Source organism: Zootoca vivipara, chromosome 2 (genome assembly GCF_965207765.1).
Source record: "Zootoca vivipara chromosome 2, rZooViv2.hap1.1, whole genome shotgun sequence".
Taxonomy (NCBI): domain Eukaryota; kingdom Metazoa; phylum Chordata; class Lepidosauria; order Squamata; family Lacertidae; genus Zootoca; species Zootoca vivipara.
In genome coordinates this window covers 6,147,039-6,170,029 of record NC_142584.1, presented here as the reverse complement: position 1 = coordinate 6,170,029, position 22,991 = coordinate 6,147,039, and the positions used below count along the sequence as shown (strand labels likewise).

At 47.5% G+C, this 22,991-nt stretch overlaps 1 protein-coding gene across 10 annotated transcripts in view; it reads right to left on the bottom strand.

The window, feature by feature from the left end:
• FMNL3 (formin like 3) overlaps positions 1 to 18,488 on the bottom strand; it is a 97,809-nt gene extending 79,321 nt beyond the window's left edge. For 9 of the 10 annotated variants that reach the window (XR_004691735.3, XR_009557227.2, XR_009557226.2 and 6 more), the window contains exon 1: positions 18,247 to 18,488. Coding sequence is in view for 5 of the 10 variants with exons in the window: in XM_035102433.3 (XP_034958324.1) it covers positions 18,247 to 18,363 (117 nt within the window). In the remaining 5 variants the exon portion in view is untranslated. The remainder of the gene's footprint in view (positions 1 to 18,246) is intronic. The other variant, XR_009557228.2, reaches the window with a different exon arrangement.
• Between the last annotated feature and the right edge of the window lie 4,503 nt (positions 18,489 to 22,991).

The window sequence follows — 22,991 nt, the reverse complement described above, 5'->3', positions numbered from 1 at the left end:
TCACAAAGCTCATTTGCCCGTGGTTTCAGAATGATCTTAAAACCGGGGGGGGGGGGGCTCCATACAAGGCTGGATTCAAACTCCCATCATTTCTGACCATTGGCCATGCTGTAGATCTGCGAGTCCAGTCCAGCAACATTTCTGGAGGACCACCCCTCTTTGAGAACATCAGCCATAAGCAGAGATCTCCTTTCCCACCTTCCCTTTGAAGGTGTGAGACCCATTGAGTGTAATAGGACTGGCTTTCTTCTAACAGGTATGCCTAGGTCTGCAACTATCCTTGCAGCTGATACTGCCAGAAACGCTTCAAGCATTAGCCCATGCGCCTGTGTTTCCGGCCTTTGTGGTCCTGTTCCGCTCACATCACACAAGTCGGCATTTCCTTTGCTTTAAAAACACATGCACACATAAAAGCTGTTCTTCCCACCCACAGCAATTTGAATAGAAGGCAGGCTGCAAATATGATATCGAGAATTTGAAAGCCCAGGGGTTCAGGCATGCACCAGAAATGCCGGTCTTAATTGCTCTGTTAACTTCTGACCCTTAAAGCTAAAAGGTTGCCCCTTTTTCCAGAACATCATGGCGATCAGCATCCTTAATTTCAAGTGCAACACTGACAAAACAGTATTTTTAGATTTGTGGTTTCGGCATTGTGGCCATCTGTTGAAAACTGGGCAAAAGGGGAGCACACATTCAAGCCATGTCAAAAAAGGACATTTTTGTTAGGGTGTACACCCAACAGTATGTGTGCGATTACTGCTTCACTTGTCAGGGACCTGCAACTGGCTGTAGCTCTCTGTTGAGGACAACCACACAGCCAAAAGTGTTTCTCTGCTGCACTGGCAGCAGCTTGGGGTGGGACGGCATGCAATAGTATGGCGACATGAGCTTAATGTTAGTTACTATCTCGTGTGTCCCATAATGTGTCGCAAACCAAATCTTGTTGCTAAATGATATGTAGGGTGGCCTGTGTCACATTCTACAACATGGGTAGGCAACCTAAGGCCCGGGGGCCGGATCCAGCCCAATCGCCTTCTAAATCCGGCCCACGGCAATCAGCATGTTTTTACATGAGTAGAATGTGTCCTTTTATTTAAAATGCATCTCTGGGTTATTTGTGGCGCATAGGAATTCGTTCATTCCCCCCCCCAAAATATATATAGCCCGGCCCCCCACAATGTCTGAGGGACAGTGGACTGGCCCCCTGCTGATAAAGTTTGCTGACCGCTGCTCTACAAAGATCAGCGCTCCGTTGGAAAGTCCACTATTTGAAGTGTTGTCTGGTCCAAGACTTTGAAATTGCCCATCAATGGTCAGCACCTGGATAGTAGATCGAGCAGACAGATGGGTCTCCTGGTCAGAGCCTCCCTACTATTTTATTGTGTTTCAGTTCAAATTACTGTACGTACTTATTATAGCTCTCACCTTGCAGGCGTGCAAATAAAGCAGTACATACTATACATATCTTACGCAAAGCTATGTAAAATGTATACTTTTGGCAATGCATAAGTAGCCACTCTAATAACGTGTGGAATGGTTCTAAGATACTGGAATGAGGCCTGGAATCATAGAATTGTAGAGAGACTCTGAGGGTCATCTAGTCCAAACCACCTGTAATACCGGGAAAGAGGCTGTCTTGCCAGCTGTGTGTTTTTGAATGAATGAAGCTGCCTTAAACCAAGTTCCATTGCAGCCCAGGACTGTCTCATTTGAGCAGCAGTGGCTCTGTGCAGTGGGCAATCCCAGGTCTGCTACCCAAGATCCTTTAGCTGGCGATACCAGAGATTGAGTCTGCGCCTGAGGTATACAAAGCACACATCCCATCACTGACCAATGGCCCCTTCCCTTTGGAGGGCCACTATTAAGAGTAAGCAAATGAGTGTGCCCAAAAGTTATAGGGGGCATCTTGGCTCCATCACAGACTAAAGGCGATCTCAGAGCAGCCCCACTGAAATCAATGGACTTGAGTTCCTTTATTTCAGCAGGTGAATTCTATGTATGACTAAAGTTTTATGTGCAAGCATAAGAAAATAGTTTGTGGGGGGCTGCTTTGGTGCACGGGGAAAGCATTAAGCGCGTGCACACTGCTTCTCCACTCAGAATCATCCCCTCCCCAAGCTGGTTTTCGTTTAAAGCAACAACAATAAACACTGCCCAGGCTCCACTGCACAATTCTGCACATCATGTGTAGGGTTAGCCCCTTCAAAAACAGGCCCACACAAAATCTGCCTGTGTTTAGTTGTGGCAACAAAGTTTTTTCTTTCATAAATCACCGGCAAGCAAAAGCTGGCCTTTGGGATTTCCAGGGAAACGGAAAGCATATCTTTTCTCCAGTGCAGATGTTATGCTGTGAAGCAAAGGCTTCCTGGCTATTTCCTCCGGTCTAAACTTCCTAAGCTACCTCCTGCTTGCTCCTCATACCTCTTTGCCATCAAATCCAGGTTTTGCAGTTTGTTCAAAATGATAAGCATGGGGGCATCAATTTAGTTAAAACACAGAATGTCATCTCTTATGATGCAGAGTCTATGGACCCTTCCAGGTGTGGATAAATTTGGGGGAAATGGAAGGCGTGATTCACAGAGAAGCCACACGCCTCCCTCTGGCAAGTGCATCCCCCATAAACAGGAAACACATAGACAAGATGCTTAGGGCCAATGGGTGCCCTTTGGCCTTCAAACATACTACTTCTTCTTCTTTGATCACTCGTAGCCGAGTAATATCGGCTTCCATGAAAATGGTCTTAACAGTGAGTCTGTAGGATTGAATTGGGCGGAATTCAAACATACTAATGCAGATACAGCCTTAGGGAGGGAGGAAAGGATCAGTCAATTTTGATTTCTCCCAGTTTCTCATTTCTGCATCAGTTTACAATTAAGTCCTCCCCAAAATCTGCCAACATTTTAGCAGGCTTTCCCCCCCCCTTAATACATACATTTTTGTATGCAAGTTTCCCTAAAACACACATTTCATGTAACAGTATTGCATGTTTGTATGTTATTTCCACATAGATGCAGTTTATATATGCAGTTTCCCCTAATACACACATTTTTGTGCACTTCCTTTGGTTGGCAAACTACACCGCAATGTTCAGAGAAGTGCAAATTTAAAAAGAAAGCTGCATTTCAGATTACATATTAAAATATGAAAATTTAATTAAATTTCTCCTCCATAGCCCTAGCTTCCAACATGAATTAATCCACTTATTTGGAGCCTCTTTTTAAAAACCTCATCTCCAAAATTTGCCATGATTGGCTACTTCACAGGTTAGCCAGGGGTTGTCATGTGGTGCCCTCCAGATTTTGCTGGACTCCAGCTGCCACCAGCTCCATCCAGCATGGTCAATGGTCAGGGATGATGGGAGTTGTAGTCCAGGAACATTTGGAGGGCACCATGTTAACTACGCCCTGTGGTAAGCTATGCAGTCATTGGATGATTCTTCCACTATATTCCTACTCCACCCATCCCTCTTAACGCACATCATGGGATAATTGTCAGCTTACCGTAATCACACCGCCTTGTGGTGTCCGCCCTCCGAGCCACCCCCTGCAACCTACAAAATGCAGTCATTCTGTTTTAACGTGGTGCAAAGTTGTGTGTGGTGGAAGAATTGAATGCTAGCATCGACGGGTAACTAAGCCTGGGTATCAACACACCATGGGCTCTGCAAGAGGGTAATTATCAGTGATGGCATCTGTGCGGTGAGTGTGATCATCAAAAGTGATGGATTAAAGGACAAACGTAAGCCCCATGCAAAATCATTATTTGCATCTGTTCTGGTCTTGATTCGTCTCTTCCTGGCTATATTCCCAAAAGTTCACAGGTGGGGCTGCAAAATAGCTTCCCCCAGTCCTGCTACCTTCATACCACAATACAGATATATTGAATATATAGAATGTGCACATGGTTCTCCAGTGGTCTCCCATTCAAGCCCTGACAAGGCCCAAACCACCTTAGCTTGAGTAAGGTTGACACATCATGTGTCACATGCGTTAATTTGCTGCTGTTGAACTCCAGATGCACCATAAACAATACCATCTCAAATAATGACTTTGCTACAGGGCCCACTGTTGCCATGGCCTTGCGCAGTCATTCTCCTCTAAGGTTCCTAGTACAGTGGTACCTCGGTTTAAGAACAGTCCGGTTTAAGAACGATTTGGTTTACAAACTCCACACTTTCTTGGGCTCCTTGATCACTGCAGATGGTGACAGCAGTCACGAAATTAAAAGACGCCTGCTTCTTGGGAGAAAAGCAATGTCAAACCTAGACAGCATCTTAAAAAGCAGAGACATCACCTTGCCTACAAGGGTCCGTATAGTTAAAGCTGTGGTTTTCCCAGTAGTGATGTATGGAAGTGAGAGCTGGACCATAAAGAAGGCTGATCGCCGAAGAATTGATGCTTTTGAATTATGGTGCTGGAGGAGACCCTTGAGAGTCCCATGGACTGCAAGAAGATCAAACCTATCCATTCTTAAGGAAATCAGCCCTGAGTGTTCACTGGAAGGACAGATCCTGAAGCTGAGGCTCCAATACTTTGGCCACCTCATGAGAAGAGAAGAATCCTTGGAAAAGACCTTGATGTTGGGAAAGATGGAGGGCACTAGGAGAAGGGGACGACAGAGGACGAGATGGTTGGACAGTGTTCTCAAAGCTACGAACATGAGTTTGACCAAACTGCGGGAGGCAGTGGAAGACAGGAGTGCCTGGCGTGCTGTGGTCCATGGGGTCACGAAGAGTCGGACACGACTAAACAACAACAACAAAGAACGGAATCCGAACAGTGGAAGGGCACCAGCGGCGGGAGGCCTCATTAAGGAAAGCGCGCCTCAGTTTTTGGTTTTGGTTTAATAATGGATTCCGGAAGAGATTAAGTTCGTAAACTGACGTACCACTGTACAGTGGTGCCTCGCTTAACGAATGCCCTGCTTAACGAAATTTCCACTTAACGAAAGGATTTTTCGAGCGGAGCTTGCCTCGCTAGACGAATGCGTTTTACGAAAAATTCGTCTAGCGAATCGCGGTTTCCCATAGGAATGCATTGAAATTCAATTAATGTGTTCCTATGGGCAAAAAAAATTTAAAAAAATTCAATGCATTCCTATGGGATTCGCTAGACGAATTTTTCGCTATAAGAAAAGACCCGTGGAACAAATTAATTTCGTCTAGCGAGGCACCACTGTACTTAAATTGTCTCGTTGAGCTCTACCTTTAGCAGCAGCTTCATCTGCAACAACTGAACCTATGAAACAGCCTTATATTGCATCAGAAACAGGAGAAGCCGGCTTGGTCCATCCATCTTGCTCAGCATCCTCTAAACCAGGGCAGCCCAACTTTCCATACCAAGCGGGCCACAAGAGTACTTTGACATGGAACCTGTGGGCTGCACACTAACTTGTCGCATGCAGGGGGAAGCAAAGCCAAAATTTGATGCCCCCTCCCCGACATTGCCTTCCAAAAGCCAGCTAAGGAAGGCTCTGGGTTTTTGGAAGGAGGCACGAGGCCCTGGCAGGGTGCTAGAGCCCCCCAACCTCCTTTCCAAAGCTGGGAAAGTGCTAACTGGGCTTCGGAAAGGAGGTGGGAGAACTCAAGGACCCTGTAAGAGCCCCCACGCTTCCTTCCTGAAGTCCAGCAACCATTAGCCAGTGCAGCTGGAACAGGATTGGTATTGCGGTCTCAAACTGTCTTGGATTTTGATGTTTGGTGGCATCAGAAGTATTTCGATTTTCTTTGATACTAAGTTTCTAGTCCTGCAGCTTCAAAACATGACACAAACAATGTCTGGTGTAACGTAAGGGCCAGGAAGTGGAGTTTCAGGATCAGTTCTGCTCACAACCCACCCACCCACCCCTCTCAGCTATGGGCGTCCTACAAATGCCTGGGACTTGTTGTGTAGATGTGGGTATTATGACACAGAATTCTATGTCCCGTTAATGTCAGCTTTCCTTTTTGAAAAAAAGAAGAAGCAAGCTTCTATTCCTCAAGACTGCAAAAAAATAGGCTGGAATGTGCCTGGTGAAATCTAAGGAGCCATGGAAAGAACTAAGTGGGCTTTCATATTCCTTATCCCTTCCTTTAGCCAGTGGAAGCAAAGAAAAAGAGTTATAAAATAGGCAAACATATGCAAACTTGCATGACTGACAGAGGTTCTTGATGCAGAACTCTTCCTTTTTTTTAGCAGCCCAGAACATACACAGTCCTGCCATAGGCTGTTACTTATTGGCCAAAATATATGGCGTCTGAGGGCTGAATCTCCATAACCCTCTATTTTCCCAGTAATTGGGAAATAAAAGCACCTCCTTCAAAATCCATCTAGGAAACAGAATATATAGTTACGGGGAATGAGGTAGAAGGTCTTCTTGGTAGTGACGCCCGCCCTGCGGAACACCCTCCCATCAGAAGTCAAGGAAATAAACAACTATTTAACTTTTAGAAGACATCTGAAGACAGCCCTGTATCGGGACGTTTTTAATGTTTGATGTTTTATTGTGTTTTTAATATTCTGTTGGTAGCTGCCCAGAGTGGCTGGGGCAACCCAGTCAGATGGGAGGCATCTAAATGCTGTTGTTGTTGTTGTTAGGCCTGCAGATACACTGTATTTGCATAATCTCTCATATGAGTGTTTAGAAAGCATGGACTGCCTCTTAAAATGACATTTTAACTAAGGTATCTGATTAGGACAATGGGAATAGTATCTAATTCTATATACCTACAGTGGTACCTCGCAAGACGAATGCCCTGCAAGACGAATTTTTCGCAAGACGAATGCGTCTTGCGATCTGATGGTGACTCGCAAGACGAATTTGTTTTGTGAAAAATTCATCTTGCGAATCACAGTTTCCCATAGGAATGCATTGAAATTTAATTAATGCGCTCCTATTGGCAAAAAAAGAAATTTCAATACATTCCTATGGGAAACCGCGATTCGCAAGATGAATTTTTCGCAAAACGAATTGACTCGCGGAAGGAATTAAATTCGTCTTGTGAGGCACCACTGTAATTGAATCTTAGATGGTGTATGGGTTAAAGCAGGGGTGTCAAACTCAAATTCATCGGGGGCCGCATCAGCAGTTTGGTCACCCTCAAAGGGCCGGTTGTATCTGTAGGACTATGTGTCCACTCTTTATTATCATAAATTATTGTCACTGCATTCAATTATTACTGTTTTTTGTAATAATGTAAGTAATAACTAGCTCTGAAAGCAGAAACATAGTCAGAATAATGGCAAGTAGATATTCAAATGTACAATTATTGTACAATTTATTGAAAAATGATTTTTGGTAACTGCACTGGGTGGTGGAGGCTCGCTAGGGTTTCATGCAGGACCTTTGCAGAGCTACTAGTATCTGGAGATTCTGGGGTCCTTCTGCATGCAGGACAGATGTTCTGCCAGTGAGCCACCACCCTTCACCAAAGGGACTGGCTGAGGTTGACTCACTGGAGCTGCTCTCCTGGTTCCAGGGTTTAAGGGCCAGAAGTATAAAGCAGCATCCTATGTTTCTGAGGAGAGGGAGAGGGAGGGGAGGGGAGGGAGGGAGGAAGGAAGGAAAGAGGGGAGAGAAAGAAGAGTAGGAAATAAGGAAGGGAATAAAGAAGGAAAGAAAAAGAAAGAGGGAGAGAAGACGGAAAGGGAGAAATAAGGAAGGAAGTAGAGGGAAAGAAAGAATAAGAATGAGGGAGAGGAAGAAAGATGGGAAGGACATAAGGAAGAAAGGAAGGAAGTAAGGAAGAAAGAAAGAAAAGAGGGAGCAGGAGGGAGAGGGGAAGGAAAGAGGTGAGAGAAAGAAGAGTAGGAAAGAAGGAATAAAGAAGGAAAGAAAAAGAAAGAGGGAGAGAAGACAGAGATAAAGAAGGAAGGAAGGAGAGGGAAAGAAAGAAAAAGAACGAGAGAGAGGAAGAAAGAAAGGGAGGGGGGGTCGCCGCCTTGATTCAGCGCCAGAAAAGAGCGCGAAGGGACCCAGGGGCAAAAAGCATTTCCCGTGCAGCGTGAGGCAGTGGGTGTCTGATTTAGGAGAAGTGCGTAAAGCCTCAGAGTTGCACGTTCATGAGGCTGAGCCGCTGCTGAGCTCACGTTCATGAGGCTGAGCCGCGGCAGGAGGAGGAGGAAGTGAGGCAAGAGGAGGAGAAGGCGGCGGCTTGCCGGGTCGGTGCCCGGCAGCGCCGCACGGAGAGTCCCGAGCCTCTGGGACGCAGCAGTGCTCTGTAGCACTTTGAATCCTCCTCCACGCAGCGCTGCTGGGTGCTTTGTCTGTGCTTCAGTAGCAGCAGCAGCAGCCGTTTCCAGGCGCTGAGCCGTGGCAGGAGGAGGAGGATTCAAAGTGCTACAGAGCACTGCTGCGTCGCAGAGGCTCGGGACTCTCCGTGCGGCGCTGCCGGGTGCTGACCCAGCAAGCTGCCTCCTTCTTCTCCTGCTGTGGCTCGGGGCGCTCCATGCAGCGCTGCTCCGGCCGCCTTTCTACCCCCCCGGCCCCAGCTGTTTGTTGGCGCTTTGTCGGTGCGGCGCTTCAGCAGCAAGGTCCTGCTGGGTCCTGCTGGCTGGGGGGCTCGGCGGGCCACATGACGAGGTCTGGTGGGCCGGATTTGGCCCCCGGGCCTTGTGTTTGACACCCGTGGGTTAAAGAAATGAAAGGCCAGCTATATTGTGGTTCCAAATAAGAGTTCCCATGTCTTTTTATTCCACTTTTTTTTTTTTTGCAAAGCATTTGCGCCATTAAACAGCTGCATGGCAAGCATTATTTATGTGTTTTATTTATTCAATGCTTTCCACAAGACATATCCAAGCAACTTACAAAAATAAAATTCGAATACACAATACAAAAAAGATTTCTAAAAGCCAGTATAAAAGTCTAAGGTGAACAAACTCTTAAATCCCCCTTCCGCCCCCCCACAAGTGCTTGACCACCAAAGAATCACCCAGGAAAAGTACCATCAACTGCTGCAGAAAGATATAAAAAATCTACCGATTTTTATCACCACACCTTCAAACACTAGGGATACCTGTTGGATGTATGTCTGCTGAAGCTACAGTAGCCTTGCCAGAAACAAGTGACAATGCTAAAAGACAACCTGGGAATGGGAGTCAGGATATTACTCTACACTCCCCTAAGCCCTAAAACCCAGCACTGGGAGGAGGCAATGCAAACTCACAATTTATTACAAGGCAAAATGGGGCAAGTATATATATATAATTCCACAAACTCATACTGTATCCTCCAATGCAAGTATTTCCAGCATGGCCAACAACTAACAGAGAATAGAAACATGACAGCGGTTGTACTTTTCAAATAGTGTTCAGAAAAGAACAAGCAACAATTAGGCTGTACTGCTTTTTAAACATCAGGGTTCTCCCCCCCCCCATTGTTCGAAACATTTTCGCCAAAGATCCAAACAGAGGAGCCAAAGCATTGCAAGCCTGGAATTGGTTGCAGCTGCTTTCTAATTATTCCTCAATTGCTATTTTTTCAAGCCTTAATTACACCCTCGCAACATGTTGGTGGCAGATTGAAGCATTCAATGGCGGGGACGCCCGAGGGGGCCTTCATTTGTAAAAGCTGCAGCCAAGCTTCTTAGCTCCCATCCTCCCACACTGGAACTCACAGGATCCCCTCCCTCAAGCCCCTGATTTAGATACGGGATTCTTGCCCTGCTTCGCACCCCATTTCTTGCCCGTGACCAGCTTCATCCTAAGCCTAGGCAGCCATTTTGCCTGCTCCAGGATAGGCTGTGGTTGCTAAGCAACCACAAGGTACCGTCTCCCCAGCATCCTCCAGGCAAGGTATCTGCATGGCTAAAGCCGAGTGCCAGTAAACCCACCTTCCCACTTCAGCCTAAAACCCACAGCGCTGACCTCTAAGAGGCAGGGCTCCCTGGCTCGTCCCCCAGCCCCTTACCCTAGCAAAGGCTCCCATCTTTTGTGGAATAAAGTTTCCGAAACTAAGCCCTCCCCCTCGATGAGATGCTGTTTCCAGGGAAGTGATGCAATGTGACTGCAATCTGTAATGAGGCCTGAGCTTTTGGGTCTCCATTGAGACTTGGCAACCCCTCCAACTGGGCAGCTCTTCCAAACCGGTCCCCTCGTTGGACGACTCCGCTTGCTTTGCGGGGAGTCTATCTGGGTTGCTTGGGAGGCTGCGGTCTGCTATTCCCCCTCAACGTCAGTTTCCGTTCCCCCTCTGAATAGGAAGGAATTCAAGTCCCCCTGCCAGAATAAAGCCTTGGGTGTTTCTTCCAGATGGGACGCTGCGAAGATGTACGAGCTTCTCTCTCCTGCTGGAAGAATGCCGAGAGGAAACCGATAGCTATTTCCACCCTTTTTTCTACCCAATGTTGTACGGAATTAACTGCATGGGGAGGGATGCCATATGCTTCTATTACGCCATCCCGTTAGTAATTGTGTCTATGGCTGTGTGGGAAATTCAGTCCCCTGCCAGAGACAGCTCCCTTTGAAATCCCAAACCGGAAGTCCAAATTCTGAAACACAACCCAGCCAGGCAGCTGGATTCCATTGAATAAGGTTTCTCCTTGGGTTCTTTTCCTTTAATAATAATATTTTTTTATATTTTTTAAAATAAAGCTGAGAGAGAGGAAGCAGGAGAACAGAGACTGATCTTGCATACTGTGCTGTAAGTTTTGAGTGTTAACATTTAAAAAACAATGGATCAAAACGAGTACGGTAATAATGGCTTTTCCCTGGTCTAGGTATATGGTGGGTTGCAGCCTCTATTTTGCATGGGTCTTTTTGCTCCTCTGTGGAAAAGACAGGCCACTGTTTTAGCTTTTATAGTTGCTAAAATGCACTTTACAAACTATAGCTACTCAAAGGCTGAATCTAATGTGTAGAGAAGTATCAGTCACCTCATTCCATTTTAATTTGAGGCTTTGGAGATTTCAACTCTGCATAAATGTGATCTGGCATTTGCTCATAATTCCACACACACACCCTTTCAAAGGAGACACACACACACACACACACACAAAATGTTCTTGCACCCAGGGTCAGCCAAGGGGTTTTTGTGCTTGAGGGGTTAAAGCCAAATGGCACTCCACATCCTTCACTGACTTCCGGAGAATACAATTCCTGGGGAAATTCTGTATGAGCCTTGCTAAAATGCAGCACCTGTTCTTTTAAAAGGGGCCTGTAAAGATCTTCCCAAAGGATTGTAGCCCATGGGTCAGATTTGTCTGTCTTTTAGCAAGCCATCTCACCTTGCCCCAGGACAAGGACCCCCCCTTCAAAGTTCTGTACAGTGGTACCTCGGTTTATGAACACAATTGGTTCCGGAAGTCTGTTCATAAACTGAAGCGTTCATAAACTGAAGCGAACTTTCCCATTGAAAGTAATGGAAAGTGGATTAATCCGTTCCAGACGGGTCCACGGAGTACTCAACCTGAAGCGTACTTAACCCAAAGCATGGGTGTAATTGGTTCCGGAAGTCTGTTCATAAACTGAAGCATTCATAAACTGAAGCGAACTTTCCCATTGAAAGTAATGGAAAGTGAATTAATCCGTTCCAGATGGGTCTGTGGCGTTCGTAAACCGAAAATTCATAAACCGAGGTGTTCATAAACCGAGGTTCCACTGTATTGGGACTATTGCTTTTTTTGTTTCCTTCCAAAATGTCCCCGAGTTAGGGTCATCTTTGCTGACATTACCAAATCATTTATGGTGGGGAAAATTAAAAGGGATGACAAAGCGATCCAAAAGGTTCACACTAAACTGAATGAATCGGTAATAAAATGCCAAATGTGGCTTAAGGCGAGTACAATATATGTATAAAATAAAGTGATGCCCACAGATACAATCATAGGACCTGAACTGACGGAATGACTTTGAAAGGTATATTGGAGGTCAACCCAATGTAAAGCTGCTTGGGGGTGGGGAGCAAATCCCATGCTTTGAATCTACAGTCTCACCACAGTTGGAATAGGTATAGTTTTGATTGCCACATCTTTTTTGGGGGGGGGGGGAGAGAAATATTGTAGAGCTGCATAGGGGGCCACAGCAACAGTCTGAGAGGAAAGGTTTGGAGCTATGGGGACAGTGGACAGAGGGAATATTTCTCCCTGGCACCCAATGAAACTGAATAGTGGGACATTTAGGACAGACGAAAGGAAGTACTTTTCCACACAACTAAAGTATTAAAAATCTCTTATCTATTGAACATCTATATATCTATAACTCAGTTTTGAGAGGCGTGTTTAAAGCTTTGTGAACTAAAACTGTTTTAAAGTGTTTGCAGGCCACACTGGGTAAAGAAATTTCACCGGTCCAGCAAAATACACTCCCGGCCCCCACAAATGTCACAGCTTGTTGACTGACATTTCAAAAGATGGCTTTCCCAGCCCATTTCAAAGGGCAGGAGAGCTTGTGCGAGGAAGGTTTTCTCCCAAAGGAAGGGTGGGCCCAAGCCTTTCACGACTCTATAAAGGTCAGTTCCAGAATCTTAAAACTGTACTCAAGAAACTAAATGGCAGACAATGCAATTCACAAACGATATTTTGATAACCCTCCCAGTGATGTGGCGCTTTAAATTGGCTTATAATGAAGGAATCTGCAACTGGAAGGCCAATTCAGGCTTCATAATGGGTACCAGCTGGACCCTTCAGCTGCCCATGGGAGGCAGGCGAAATGGGTGGGGAGACTGGTGGTGGTTGTACAAGGCAGCCAGCTGGCAATCCACTTTAAAATATGGCTGGGGAGATGTTGCTGGACTTCCAGGTGGTGTTGGACTACCTCTCCCATCATTCTCAACCATTGGCTATGCTGGCTAGGGCTGATGGGAGCTGAAGTGCAGCCATGACTGGAGGGCCCACAGCTTCCACATCCTTTTTAAGGAACTGAAAGAGCGGGTTGACTCCCCAGTCCTTATTCCCACCTCCAAAGCCATCCAATCCAAATATTGGCCAGGTCTCTCAACACAGAATAATTCAAAATACAATTTAAAAATCTGGTTTTTAATTCGCAATTTGACCTCAACATTCAAGATGTGATTCTCAGGTTGTTTTCAACAGAATGTTTCCCAGTTGGTTAAATGCATGGGTGAAATCACATGGAAGCCACACGTAGATTTTCAAGCATTTTCAACAATCCCTTGGGAATCTTCCGTTCTATTCTTTTAACTTGCATCACCACCAATCACAAGTTATGCTTCTCTCAAACATTACAGCACCTCAACCTGCTAGTGCAACCTGCCGGTCTACCCAAGATGATGTCACAGGTTGCCCTGTGTGGCCTGACTTACACATAGCTGTTGACAGTCTGTCAAGTCAAGTGTGTAACGTTGGGCATTATCTTCCTACCTCTCTCACCACAGTTTCCTCCCCCACCTCTTCGGTCAACACTGAAATCAGGTAGACATATAATTGATATTCAGTGCTTGGAAGGAGGAGGGCAACAAAGGACGTAGACATGTCTGGAGCTACCATTAGGGTTGCCAGACTCAATAGAGGACAGGACTTCTGTGCCTTTAATTGCCCTGCTCTCTTTTGAGTCTGGAAACCTTAAAGAGAAACCAGCAGACCCTTTGCTTGGGAATTAAACAAAGGGCCTGCTAGTTTCTCTTTAAGGGTTCCAGACTCAAAAGAGAGCAGGGCAATTAAAAGCACAGAAGTCCTGTCCTCTATAGAGTCTGGCAACCCCAGGTACCATATCCCCTCCTGTCCTGAAGCCCTCCCTGGGCTACATAATAATAATAATAATACAAAACATTAAAATACAGAAATCAAACATTAAAAGCTTCCCTAAACAGGGCTGCCTTGAGATGCCTTCTAAAGGTCTGGTAATTGTTGTTCTCTTTGACCTCTGGTGGGAGGGCGTTCCACAGGGTGGGTGCCACTACCGAGAAGGCCCTCTGCCTGGTTCCCTGTAACTTGGCTTCTCGTAGCGAGGGAACCGTCAGAAGACCCTCGGCACTGGATCTCAGTGTCCGGGCAGAATGATGGGGGTGGAGACGCTCCTTCAGGTATACTGGACCGAGGCCCAGTATCATGATCTAGCACAGCATTGTGCACATGGGGGAGGGGGGTTGTTTCTGTTTTCCATCTCCACCTATACTGCAGGGACAAGGTAGCACATCTGGGATGGCATGGCAGTCAACCACATTTTTACTCAGAACAAACCAAATGACATTATGAGCATGACTAAGTTAGGTCCATTAATTCCAGTGGGTCTACTAGGAGTAAAACTTAGTTACCCCATGGTCCTTCTGTCCCTCATCTAGGGCAGGTTACTACCACCATATACTTCACTTGAGTAGAGTGGAGCGTACAACCATTTGCCTACATTATAGAGAAGAGGCACCACGTTATGGAGGTGCAGGGAATATTACAGAACCTCTGTGGAAGCGCACAGGAGAGCAGATGTGATCACTGCTTTTCCAGAACTCCAAAGTTCTGACCCGTTGATAGCAGCAATAAGAACTGGGGGACTGGATGCAGTGACTATACCAGGACTGGTGCGCCAAACCTGGAATGGACAGTGGACCAACTACATTGCACCTAGATTGGAGAGTGGATCCATCCGATTCATCACTAGCTGTTTCACACTGTAGCGCAGGGGTGGCCAAATCCTAAGAGACTGCGATCTACTCACAGAGTTAAAAACTGGCAGTGATCTACCCCCTTTGGGGGGGTTCAGGTCAAAGTTTTTTTTAGGAAGGAGGAAAGCCCATTTTTTTGGGGGGGGGTTCAGGTAAAAGTTATTGAGTTTTTTCAGGGAGGAGGTAAAATGTTGAGCTTTTTTAGGGGAGCCACAGTTGTTCAGCTTCTTTGGGGGGAGCTAATGATCTACCAGTGATCTACCAGAGATGTCTAGTGATCTACCGGTAGATCACGATCTACCTGTTGGACATGCCTGCTGTAGCACAATGGGAACGTTTTATTGTTGGCCGATACAGACTCAGTTGGGAGTGGGCTCTCAAATTACACTACAGATAGAGCTCTGATATGTGCCCTCCTCTGCAACAACGTACATAGCATAATGCATAATCCTGCCCCAGGGAAGGCAAAAAAAAAGTACTATACATCTGCTTAAATCATAAATCACCAGTATCAGAATGATGAATGCCGCTGTGAATATACAGGAACATAACATGGATTTCTTCTTCATGCCTTCGGCTATTAAGAGATACTTTCATGAATGCAGACTGTTCCACCTTTGCCCAGGGCTACAAATAGTCCGCACATTCATCCTCAAAATACAAAAAAAACAACCCCTACAATTCTGCATCTACTAAATTCAAATTCTGCATGAATAAATTATGCAACCAATATAATTTACACAAAGGGGCATAACTTTCACCAATTCTGCATAACTGCAATTGTTTACTGTTTTATATAATTTATTCTGATTTGATAGTCATGGGAATTGAAAGAACTATACAGGACATGAATTCTAACCCCACAACCACTGGAAATCTTGTTTAGCTCAGTCCCATGACTAGCACATTATGCTGTTTTTTGAAATTTCAGAAAGCACAGCTCACATGCTTTCAAGAACACACTCAAAACAATGAGAGCTAGAAACTTGCTATCTTTTAAAGAAAGAAAAGAAAACTCTGGTTTAAAAAGATCTTAATGAAGAAAGCTACTGCTATTCAAAGCATACAATATTGGACTGGCTGGATCAATGATCTGCCTCAGTATAAGCTCCTTATGTTCAGTGTATTACCAACAACCCTGTATCATGTGGTTTTTGAAACACAACCCCTTTTCCTACAAATCTGAGTGAAAATGGAACCATTCAAACAGCTGCATGCCCACTGTAGGGAGAATGGACAGAGGAGGGAACTACGGTATGTGTCACATGCTGTCAGCTTCCTGTCACTCTGACATCGTTGGAGTGGAATTTTGGGAAAAAACAAACATACTTTCCACAATCAAGAAGAAAGAAATCCCCCAGAAATCCCCAAGCATTCTCTACTACAACAAGCATCTCTAATGGCTCAGCCACTGTCTCTGAATCTCAACAGTCACATCAGATGTGTCAGAATCTGTTCATGAAAAGTCATTTAGCAGAGAGAGAATCTCCTTGGAAAAGCCAGGGAAGGAAAAGCAACTTTACTTTGCAAAGAGAAAGATGACCACAGAAATGTCCCTTTGTTCCCAAGAAACCCTTGGGGCCGTCCACTGGGATGTTCCATATGAGTACGGTAAATGGGTGGCACAAACTCTGATTCTAAAATGGTCAAATTTCCACTTCTTTAAGGAGCCATCACAAAGCCACTCTCTACTCTTCTGGCTTTAACTCTTTTGGAATGAATTCCTCCCTATCAGTTCTGCTATCACAGCAATTAACACAGATCAACCCATTACCCAATCATTACACCACACTTTGGGGTAACTTCCCCAAACATATGCTATGTACAAACAGGAGCATTGGAGCATTGTCACGATCCTGCGTTGATTTGGTTTCAACCTCCAGAAGCCTCTACTCCAAATTCTAATGCATGAAGATCACAACAACCACCTTGCACTCTTCCAAAAGGCAAAACTTATACAAAGACACAAATAAGAATACTTAAAGAGGGATAAGAGGTGAAATGATCAGGTGAATACATCCCTCGAATTCACCCATTCCCAAAGCTTGGCCTGGAACACTAAGCTTATCCTAGGCCTCCTGCATAAAATGGAACATTTCCCCACTCAAAGCCCTTTTCAGCAGGTGTGGACAATTTATGGCCCGCCAGATTTCTTAGATTACTACTGTACTCACATAATCACTGTCCACAGGCCATGCAGGGTTGGAGGTGATGAGAGTTAAGAGTACAACAGCATTTGGAGGGCTGAACAGGTCAGCCACCTCTACTCCAAAGGCGAGGGAGTATTATTATTATTAAAAATTGTATACCGCCCTTCATCTACAGATCTCACAACAGGAAGCACCATCCAGAGCCAGGCACCCCCAAACTGCGGCCCTCCAGATGTTTTGGCCTACAACTCCCATGATCCCTAGCTAACAAGATCAATGGTCAGGGATGATGGGAATTGTAGTCCAAAACATCTGGAGGGCCAAAGTTTGGGGATGCCTAATCCAGACCCTGTTTAGGAGGACCATGTTCTCTGCTTCCCTTTTCCTGATCCCTCTGACCACTTCTTCCTGGGCAAAGTTTCGGCCACTAGTAGCTATCCAATCAGACACTAATTCCTTTCACCCACAAGTTAAGAGTGGCTTTTTCTGTGGACACAGTGGAAATGCAAGAAGGTAGTCTTCCTCATAACTTTCCAGACCACGTCCGCTTCCTTCCTTCTTCCAAGGACAAGAATTTTAATCCCCACCAAACCCACCATCTGAATGCCCTCTGCAGGATGCATCCCAACAGCGTACGGTGATGCTGAGGGGCACTTGGGGTATTCCACATTTCTGCCAGTACCCCTCCTCACAAAACTGGTTCACAACACAAGCAAACAAGGCCTCTCGGTTGATAAAGGAATAATCCACAGGGTCCTGCAAGGAGAAACTGGATTGAGGGGGACTGGATATAAGAGGGTAACCAAGGAAAGATAAATGGTTCCAAGGAAAAGGATGGCAAGCGCAGGGGGATGGGGGGGTCATGCAGATCCATTAGGGTAGCTGAGGGTAGCAAGGTGATGCTACGGTTCTTCTGCAGAAGGATCCTAATGCATGGGAGCAGGAATCCAGTCTTGGTGGGAGTTTGAAAATTTAGGAGGAATTGGGGGATATAGATGCTTGAAATGCAGCTGAAAAGGAAGTGGGAAGAGCTAACCCACTGGAACAACAACAAAAAAGAGGGACTCAGATTGTGGGGTGGAGTGAGCAAAGTGTGGAAGAGGTCAAGGCAGATGGGCAAGAGGGGATCTACCGGAACATCTCAGCAACCGCGAGGAATCTGTCCTGCGGAGGAATCGACCAGAGAGCCCCGGTCAGGCAAGAGCCCAGGGTGGGAGATCTGCAGACCCCAGCAAGGGGAGATTCTGGATGCAACCACCAGGGCTACAAACCCCGCGGAAGGGCGGGGGGGGGAGAGATCGAGAGAATGGTGTCCCATATCTGAGGGGGCCAGGAAAAGTGTCTGGAAAAGTTGGAGAGGGAGGAGAAACTGTTCCTATCGAGAGGGCGGGTAGGAATCCCTCCCGCAGCGAGGATGGACTAGGGGGATTTTTCAATCCTGATGAGAGCCTTGCAACGGAATCTACCCGCAGCAGCAGCGTCGAGAAGGGGATGTGGGGTGTTGAGAGGGATCTACGAGGGGATCGGAGCGGGAGAGGGGAGGTAAGGAAGAGGGATCTCTCACCAGCACCATCGCGAATCTCTCCTCCAGCTCCCCCTGGTCCGGCATGGGCACTTTCCCCGGCGGGGGCGGCAGGAGCCCGGAGCCCCCGCCGGGCTCCCCGCTCTCGGCGTTCCCCATCCCCGGCGGCTCCCGGGGAGGCGGGGACGGCAGAGCCCTCCTTGGGTGCCCGTCGAGAGTACGGAGCCGCCGTGGCCAGGCGGCGGCGGCTGCCTCCCACCAGTCCCTCCCTCGCTGCCCGGCCGGGGACGGGACGCGGCCGTCGGCGCCGCCCCCGGCACCGCCCGCCTGCAGACATCGCCCGCCCAGCGGACGGCGAGCAACGACGGCGCCTGCCTTCCTCCCCGCCTGCTCCTCCCGCTTGCTGCCGCGCCGGGACTCCTGCGTGCGGGGCTCCCGGGTGAGGGCCAGGGCTGCCCGAAACGGTAGTTAGCCGCGACACGCACAAGCCCGCTCGTGGGGACGGAGCATCCGAATAAACACCTACCCTAATTATGTGCCCCCACCCCACCCCTTGTTCTTAAGGCCCAGCCCTGTGCACGCGCGCTTGGGAAGAAGCCCCACTTGTCTCAAGCGCCAATTTTCTCCGCGGGGCTAAGAAATGCTCGCTCTGGAAAGTCCAAGCATTGGGCAAAACACAGAACGAACACTGAACAATAAGTTGCAAGATCGTGCGCGCGCGCTTTAAACTTGGCCCAAAGAGTCCGCTGCTGTGTTTTAAATTCAGAAAGGAAAGTGTGCCTCCTTGAGAATCTCAGTCAATGCATATGAGAACACACTTTTTTTGCTTAAGAGCATAAAGATCACACCAAGTCCATCCTTTAGCCATGTTTTCTCGGGAGGAAGACTTTGAATTCATCGGGGCTTTTCTTACGCCCAAGTAAGTGCGCACGTAAAATTGCAGCATTTTTTTGCAGCAATGTGTTGTATGTGCGTGCATGTTGTGAGCGCAGATGACACACTAGAAACGGATCTTTCGCTTAGCCTGGCGATGTTCGGGAGAAACTGGATTACTGACCAAGGAGCAGAAGCCATCTGCAATGCAACGCGCGTTTACTTCGTGGCGCCCCCCCACGAGTGTGTAAAGGAATGAAACCGCGCGGGGGAATAACGATAAACTCTGGCTTCAGATCGAGCAAAACGGGATTGGGATCTGCCAAGGGTCTTTCTGAGCAATCGCGCTTAGTTGGAAGTAATTCCCGGTGAAACCCGTGCATGTGAATGCCCCTGGGATTGGGGCGAAGAAAGAAGAAACCCGCATCTCCCTCACTATGGGGGTAAAAGTGAGTTCTCTCTTCCCCTCCCCGATCACCCGGGATCATTTTACGCGCTCTCCACCCGCCTCCCCTAAAGTTCGTGCGCACGCCGTGGAGACACAAAGGGAGCCATTACTCAGCCCTGCCCATCCCACTTCGAGACATCCGGCGCTACTTGCAGGGGCTGCCCCCTCCTGGTGGAGCCCAGGATCGTCGCAGACCTCGGATCGGCCATTTTTTGGTGATCACTTTGTCCAGGTTCGCTTCGAAGAAGCAGCGGAGAGTGCAAGCCTGGAAGGCGCGCTCCTTGGCGCGTAAAACAACCCGGGTCCCTCCAAAAGGAATAAATCACCCAGTTAACGGGGTGCCATTGAAAGTTGTCCTGCCGGCATGTTTTAAAGGGCGCTCAGTCTCGAGTGCCTGTAACCGTGACGGAGAAGTGTTTAGAGATGCACACGTGTGGACAAAGATGCCCGTGCCCTGAGCAGCAGCAGCCCCGGCCCCTTCCCGTTCTAATCATGCACAGGATGAGAGCCATGCTGCGATGGCAGGCTCCGCCCGTGGCCCACACGTGTCCTGTGTTTGTCAGAACGTGTGCAGAGCCTGAGTTCTGGCGAATACAGCTTATATGGTCAGTGACTGGTCAGATGAGGAGGAGGGGTGGAGACCAACCACCACCTTAGGAGGCTTCTGGGCAGGAGGCAGGTGCAGATAGATAGCATGGACCCAGATGCGTGGTGGTGGTGGCACGCTGGGAAAGAATGGAGGAACAGGAGCAAGCTAGCAGATGCTCCAGTCCTAAACAGAGACAGGAGTCTGAAGTGGGAGAAACAGCACAGCAGGCAGGGGACATGATGTCACTTGAAAGCCTGGTAGAACCTCCTCCTCCTCCTCGAACCAGGCTTTCCCTGAGCATGGACGTAGGCAGGGGGGCAGGAGGGGGCAGCTGCCCCCCCTAGAAGCAAAAAAATTAATGTATTTTACAGACCATAACCAGCACTTTTCCCCTCCAAAAACTGAAGTGGAAAGGGCTTTGCTTTAGCAAGAGCAGCTAAGTCTCCGCTTGCTGGGGGGGGGGGGACACAGCAGTAACAAAAACACATCAAATAAATAAAGCAAAGTGGCTACCAGTAGTTAAGCAGTTAAGACAATGGAGCATATATCCCCAGGCAAGATTCGATAGCTGACCATTTCACCCTATTGTTCTTAAGTGGGAGTTGTTAATGAGCATTCAGGAGCATTAAGAGTTCTATTGGCGATTTAATGAGGGTGCAGACTCAGAGGATTCAATTTGACTAAGGTGGCTCTGCAAGGCTAAAAGGAAGTGAATAAGAAAGGGGGGGCTGTAGCTTTGACAGACACAGTGATGTTTATAAAAAGCATTGGTGTTCCAGTCTGCCCCTCCTCCTGCATCTGTATACTGTAAATCAGGGGTGGCCACCTCCCAAGAGACTCTGATCTACTCAGAGTTTAAAACTGGGGGTGATCTACCCCCTTTTGGGGGGTTCAGGTCAAAGCTGTTGAGTTTTTTTTAAAGGAAGGGAAGCCTTGTTTTTTGGGGTTTAGGTCAAACTTGTTGAGCTTCTTTTAGGAGGGAGGGAGGCCCATTTTTGTTTAGGGCTTCAGGTCATAGTTCAACTTTTTTGAGGGAGGAGGAAAATTTTGGGTGAGCTTTTTTTAGGGGTGCCAGTGACCTACCAGTGATCTACCACAGACATCCAGTGATCTACTGGTAGATCACAATCTACCTGTTGGACGTGCCTGCTGTAAATCAAGCAGAGAGAAAGCTGCTTACAAGGCTCCTGTACATGCAGAGTTCCAGCATCACAGCGTCACCCACAAATATGAGTTATCCCTCTCTCTATTTCTTCCTTCCTTCCCTCCCTCCCTCTTCCATCCTTAATAAAATACGGGGGGGGGCAGATAAGCTCCACATAGAAAGCCCATCAACATGGGGGGATGACTCTTTCAAATACGGTATTTACCAGTAATTGGGGGGGGGAGAGGCACCTAGGCCTCTGGGAGTTGGCTGCTATGCCTAGGAGTAGGACAATTCAAGAAAGCAGAACGATGCATATGGTATGGTAATATATCAATAGAATCGTAGAATTGTAGTCGGAAGGGACCACAAGGGTCATCTAGTCCAACCCGCTGCAATGCAGGAATTTTTTCCTAAGGTGGGGCTTGAACCATGGTTGAAATATTATGCTGATATGCAGCAACGCCTCGGAGCCGTCGTGGCTGCAGCCATGCCTTGCCCTGCTCTCGCCCGCCCTTCCACCCCCTCTCGCCTGCCCGACCCTCCTGTCCTCTTGCTGCAGAGTTCCAGCATCACAGCGTCATCCAGAGACACCCACAAATATGAGTTATCTCTCTCTCTATTTCTTCCTTCCTTCCCTCCCTCTTCCATCCTTAATAAAATACGGGGGGGGGCAGATAAGCCCCACATAGAAAGCCCATCAACATGGGGGGATGACTCTTTCAAATACGGTATTTACCAGTAATTGGGGGGGGGCACCTAGGCCTCTAGGAGTTGGATGCTATGCCTAGGAGTAGGACAATTCAAGAAAGCAGAATGATGCATGTGCTATGGTAATATATCAATAGAATCATAGAATTGTAGTCGGAAGGGACCACAAGGGTCATCTAGTCCAAACCCCTGCAATGCAGGATTTTTTTCCTAAGGTGGGGCTTGAACCATGGTTGAAATATTATGCTGATATGCAGCAACGCCTCGGAGCCGTTGTGGCTGCGGCCGTGTCTTGCCTCGCCCTCGCCCGCCCTGCCACCCCCTCTCGCCTGCCCGACCCTCCCGTCCTCTCCAGCCAAGCAGGGTAGCCGCCAACGCTACCAGCCCCAGAAGCACAAGGTGGCCGCTGCTGCCACCGCCACGATGTCATCAGGCCCGCTGGCCCTTTAGCCCCACCCACTTTATGGCCCCTCCCCTTCCGTGCCTTGGCCCCGCCCCTGAACGACCATGGCTTGCCCCCCCCCCTAGTTTTGATCCTGGCTACGCCCCTGTCCCTGAGTATCTTAGAGCAGAAAGCCAAAGAGAGACAGAAAGATTCCTTTGCTGGCCACCGAAGGCAGCAGGAGGGGTTGGGAAGCTAGGAAGTACCGCAAGGGGGGTGGAGCAGGCATTCTGATCTGAACAAAGTCTCAAGATTGGGGGAGTATAATTCATGGTATAATTCTGTATAATTCTGCGGGAGGCAGTGGAAGACTAGTGTGTTCTGGTCCACGGGGTCATGAAGAGTCGGACACAACTGAACGACTAAACAACAACAATTCATGGTCTCTCTATGTACTGTATTTCTGTTGATTTAAATAAAAGAACTGAAAGAAGCTCACTGTGTCTCTGATTTCACTAGGCTTGCGACACATACCTGCTGTGCAAATATGTATCAATATTGGGGGGGGGATCTTTTATGTGAAATTTCATGTGGGTGTTTTCAAAAAGGGCCAGTCACTAAGATAACAAAACAACACATG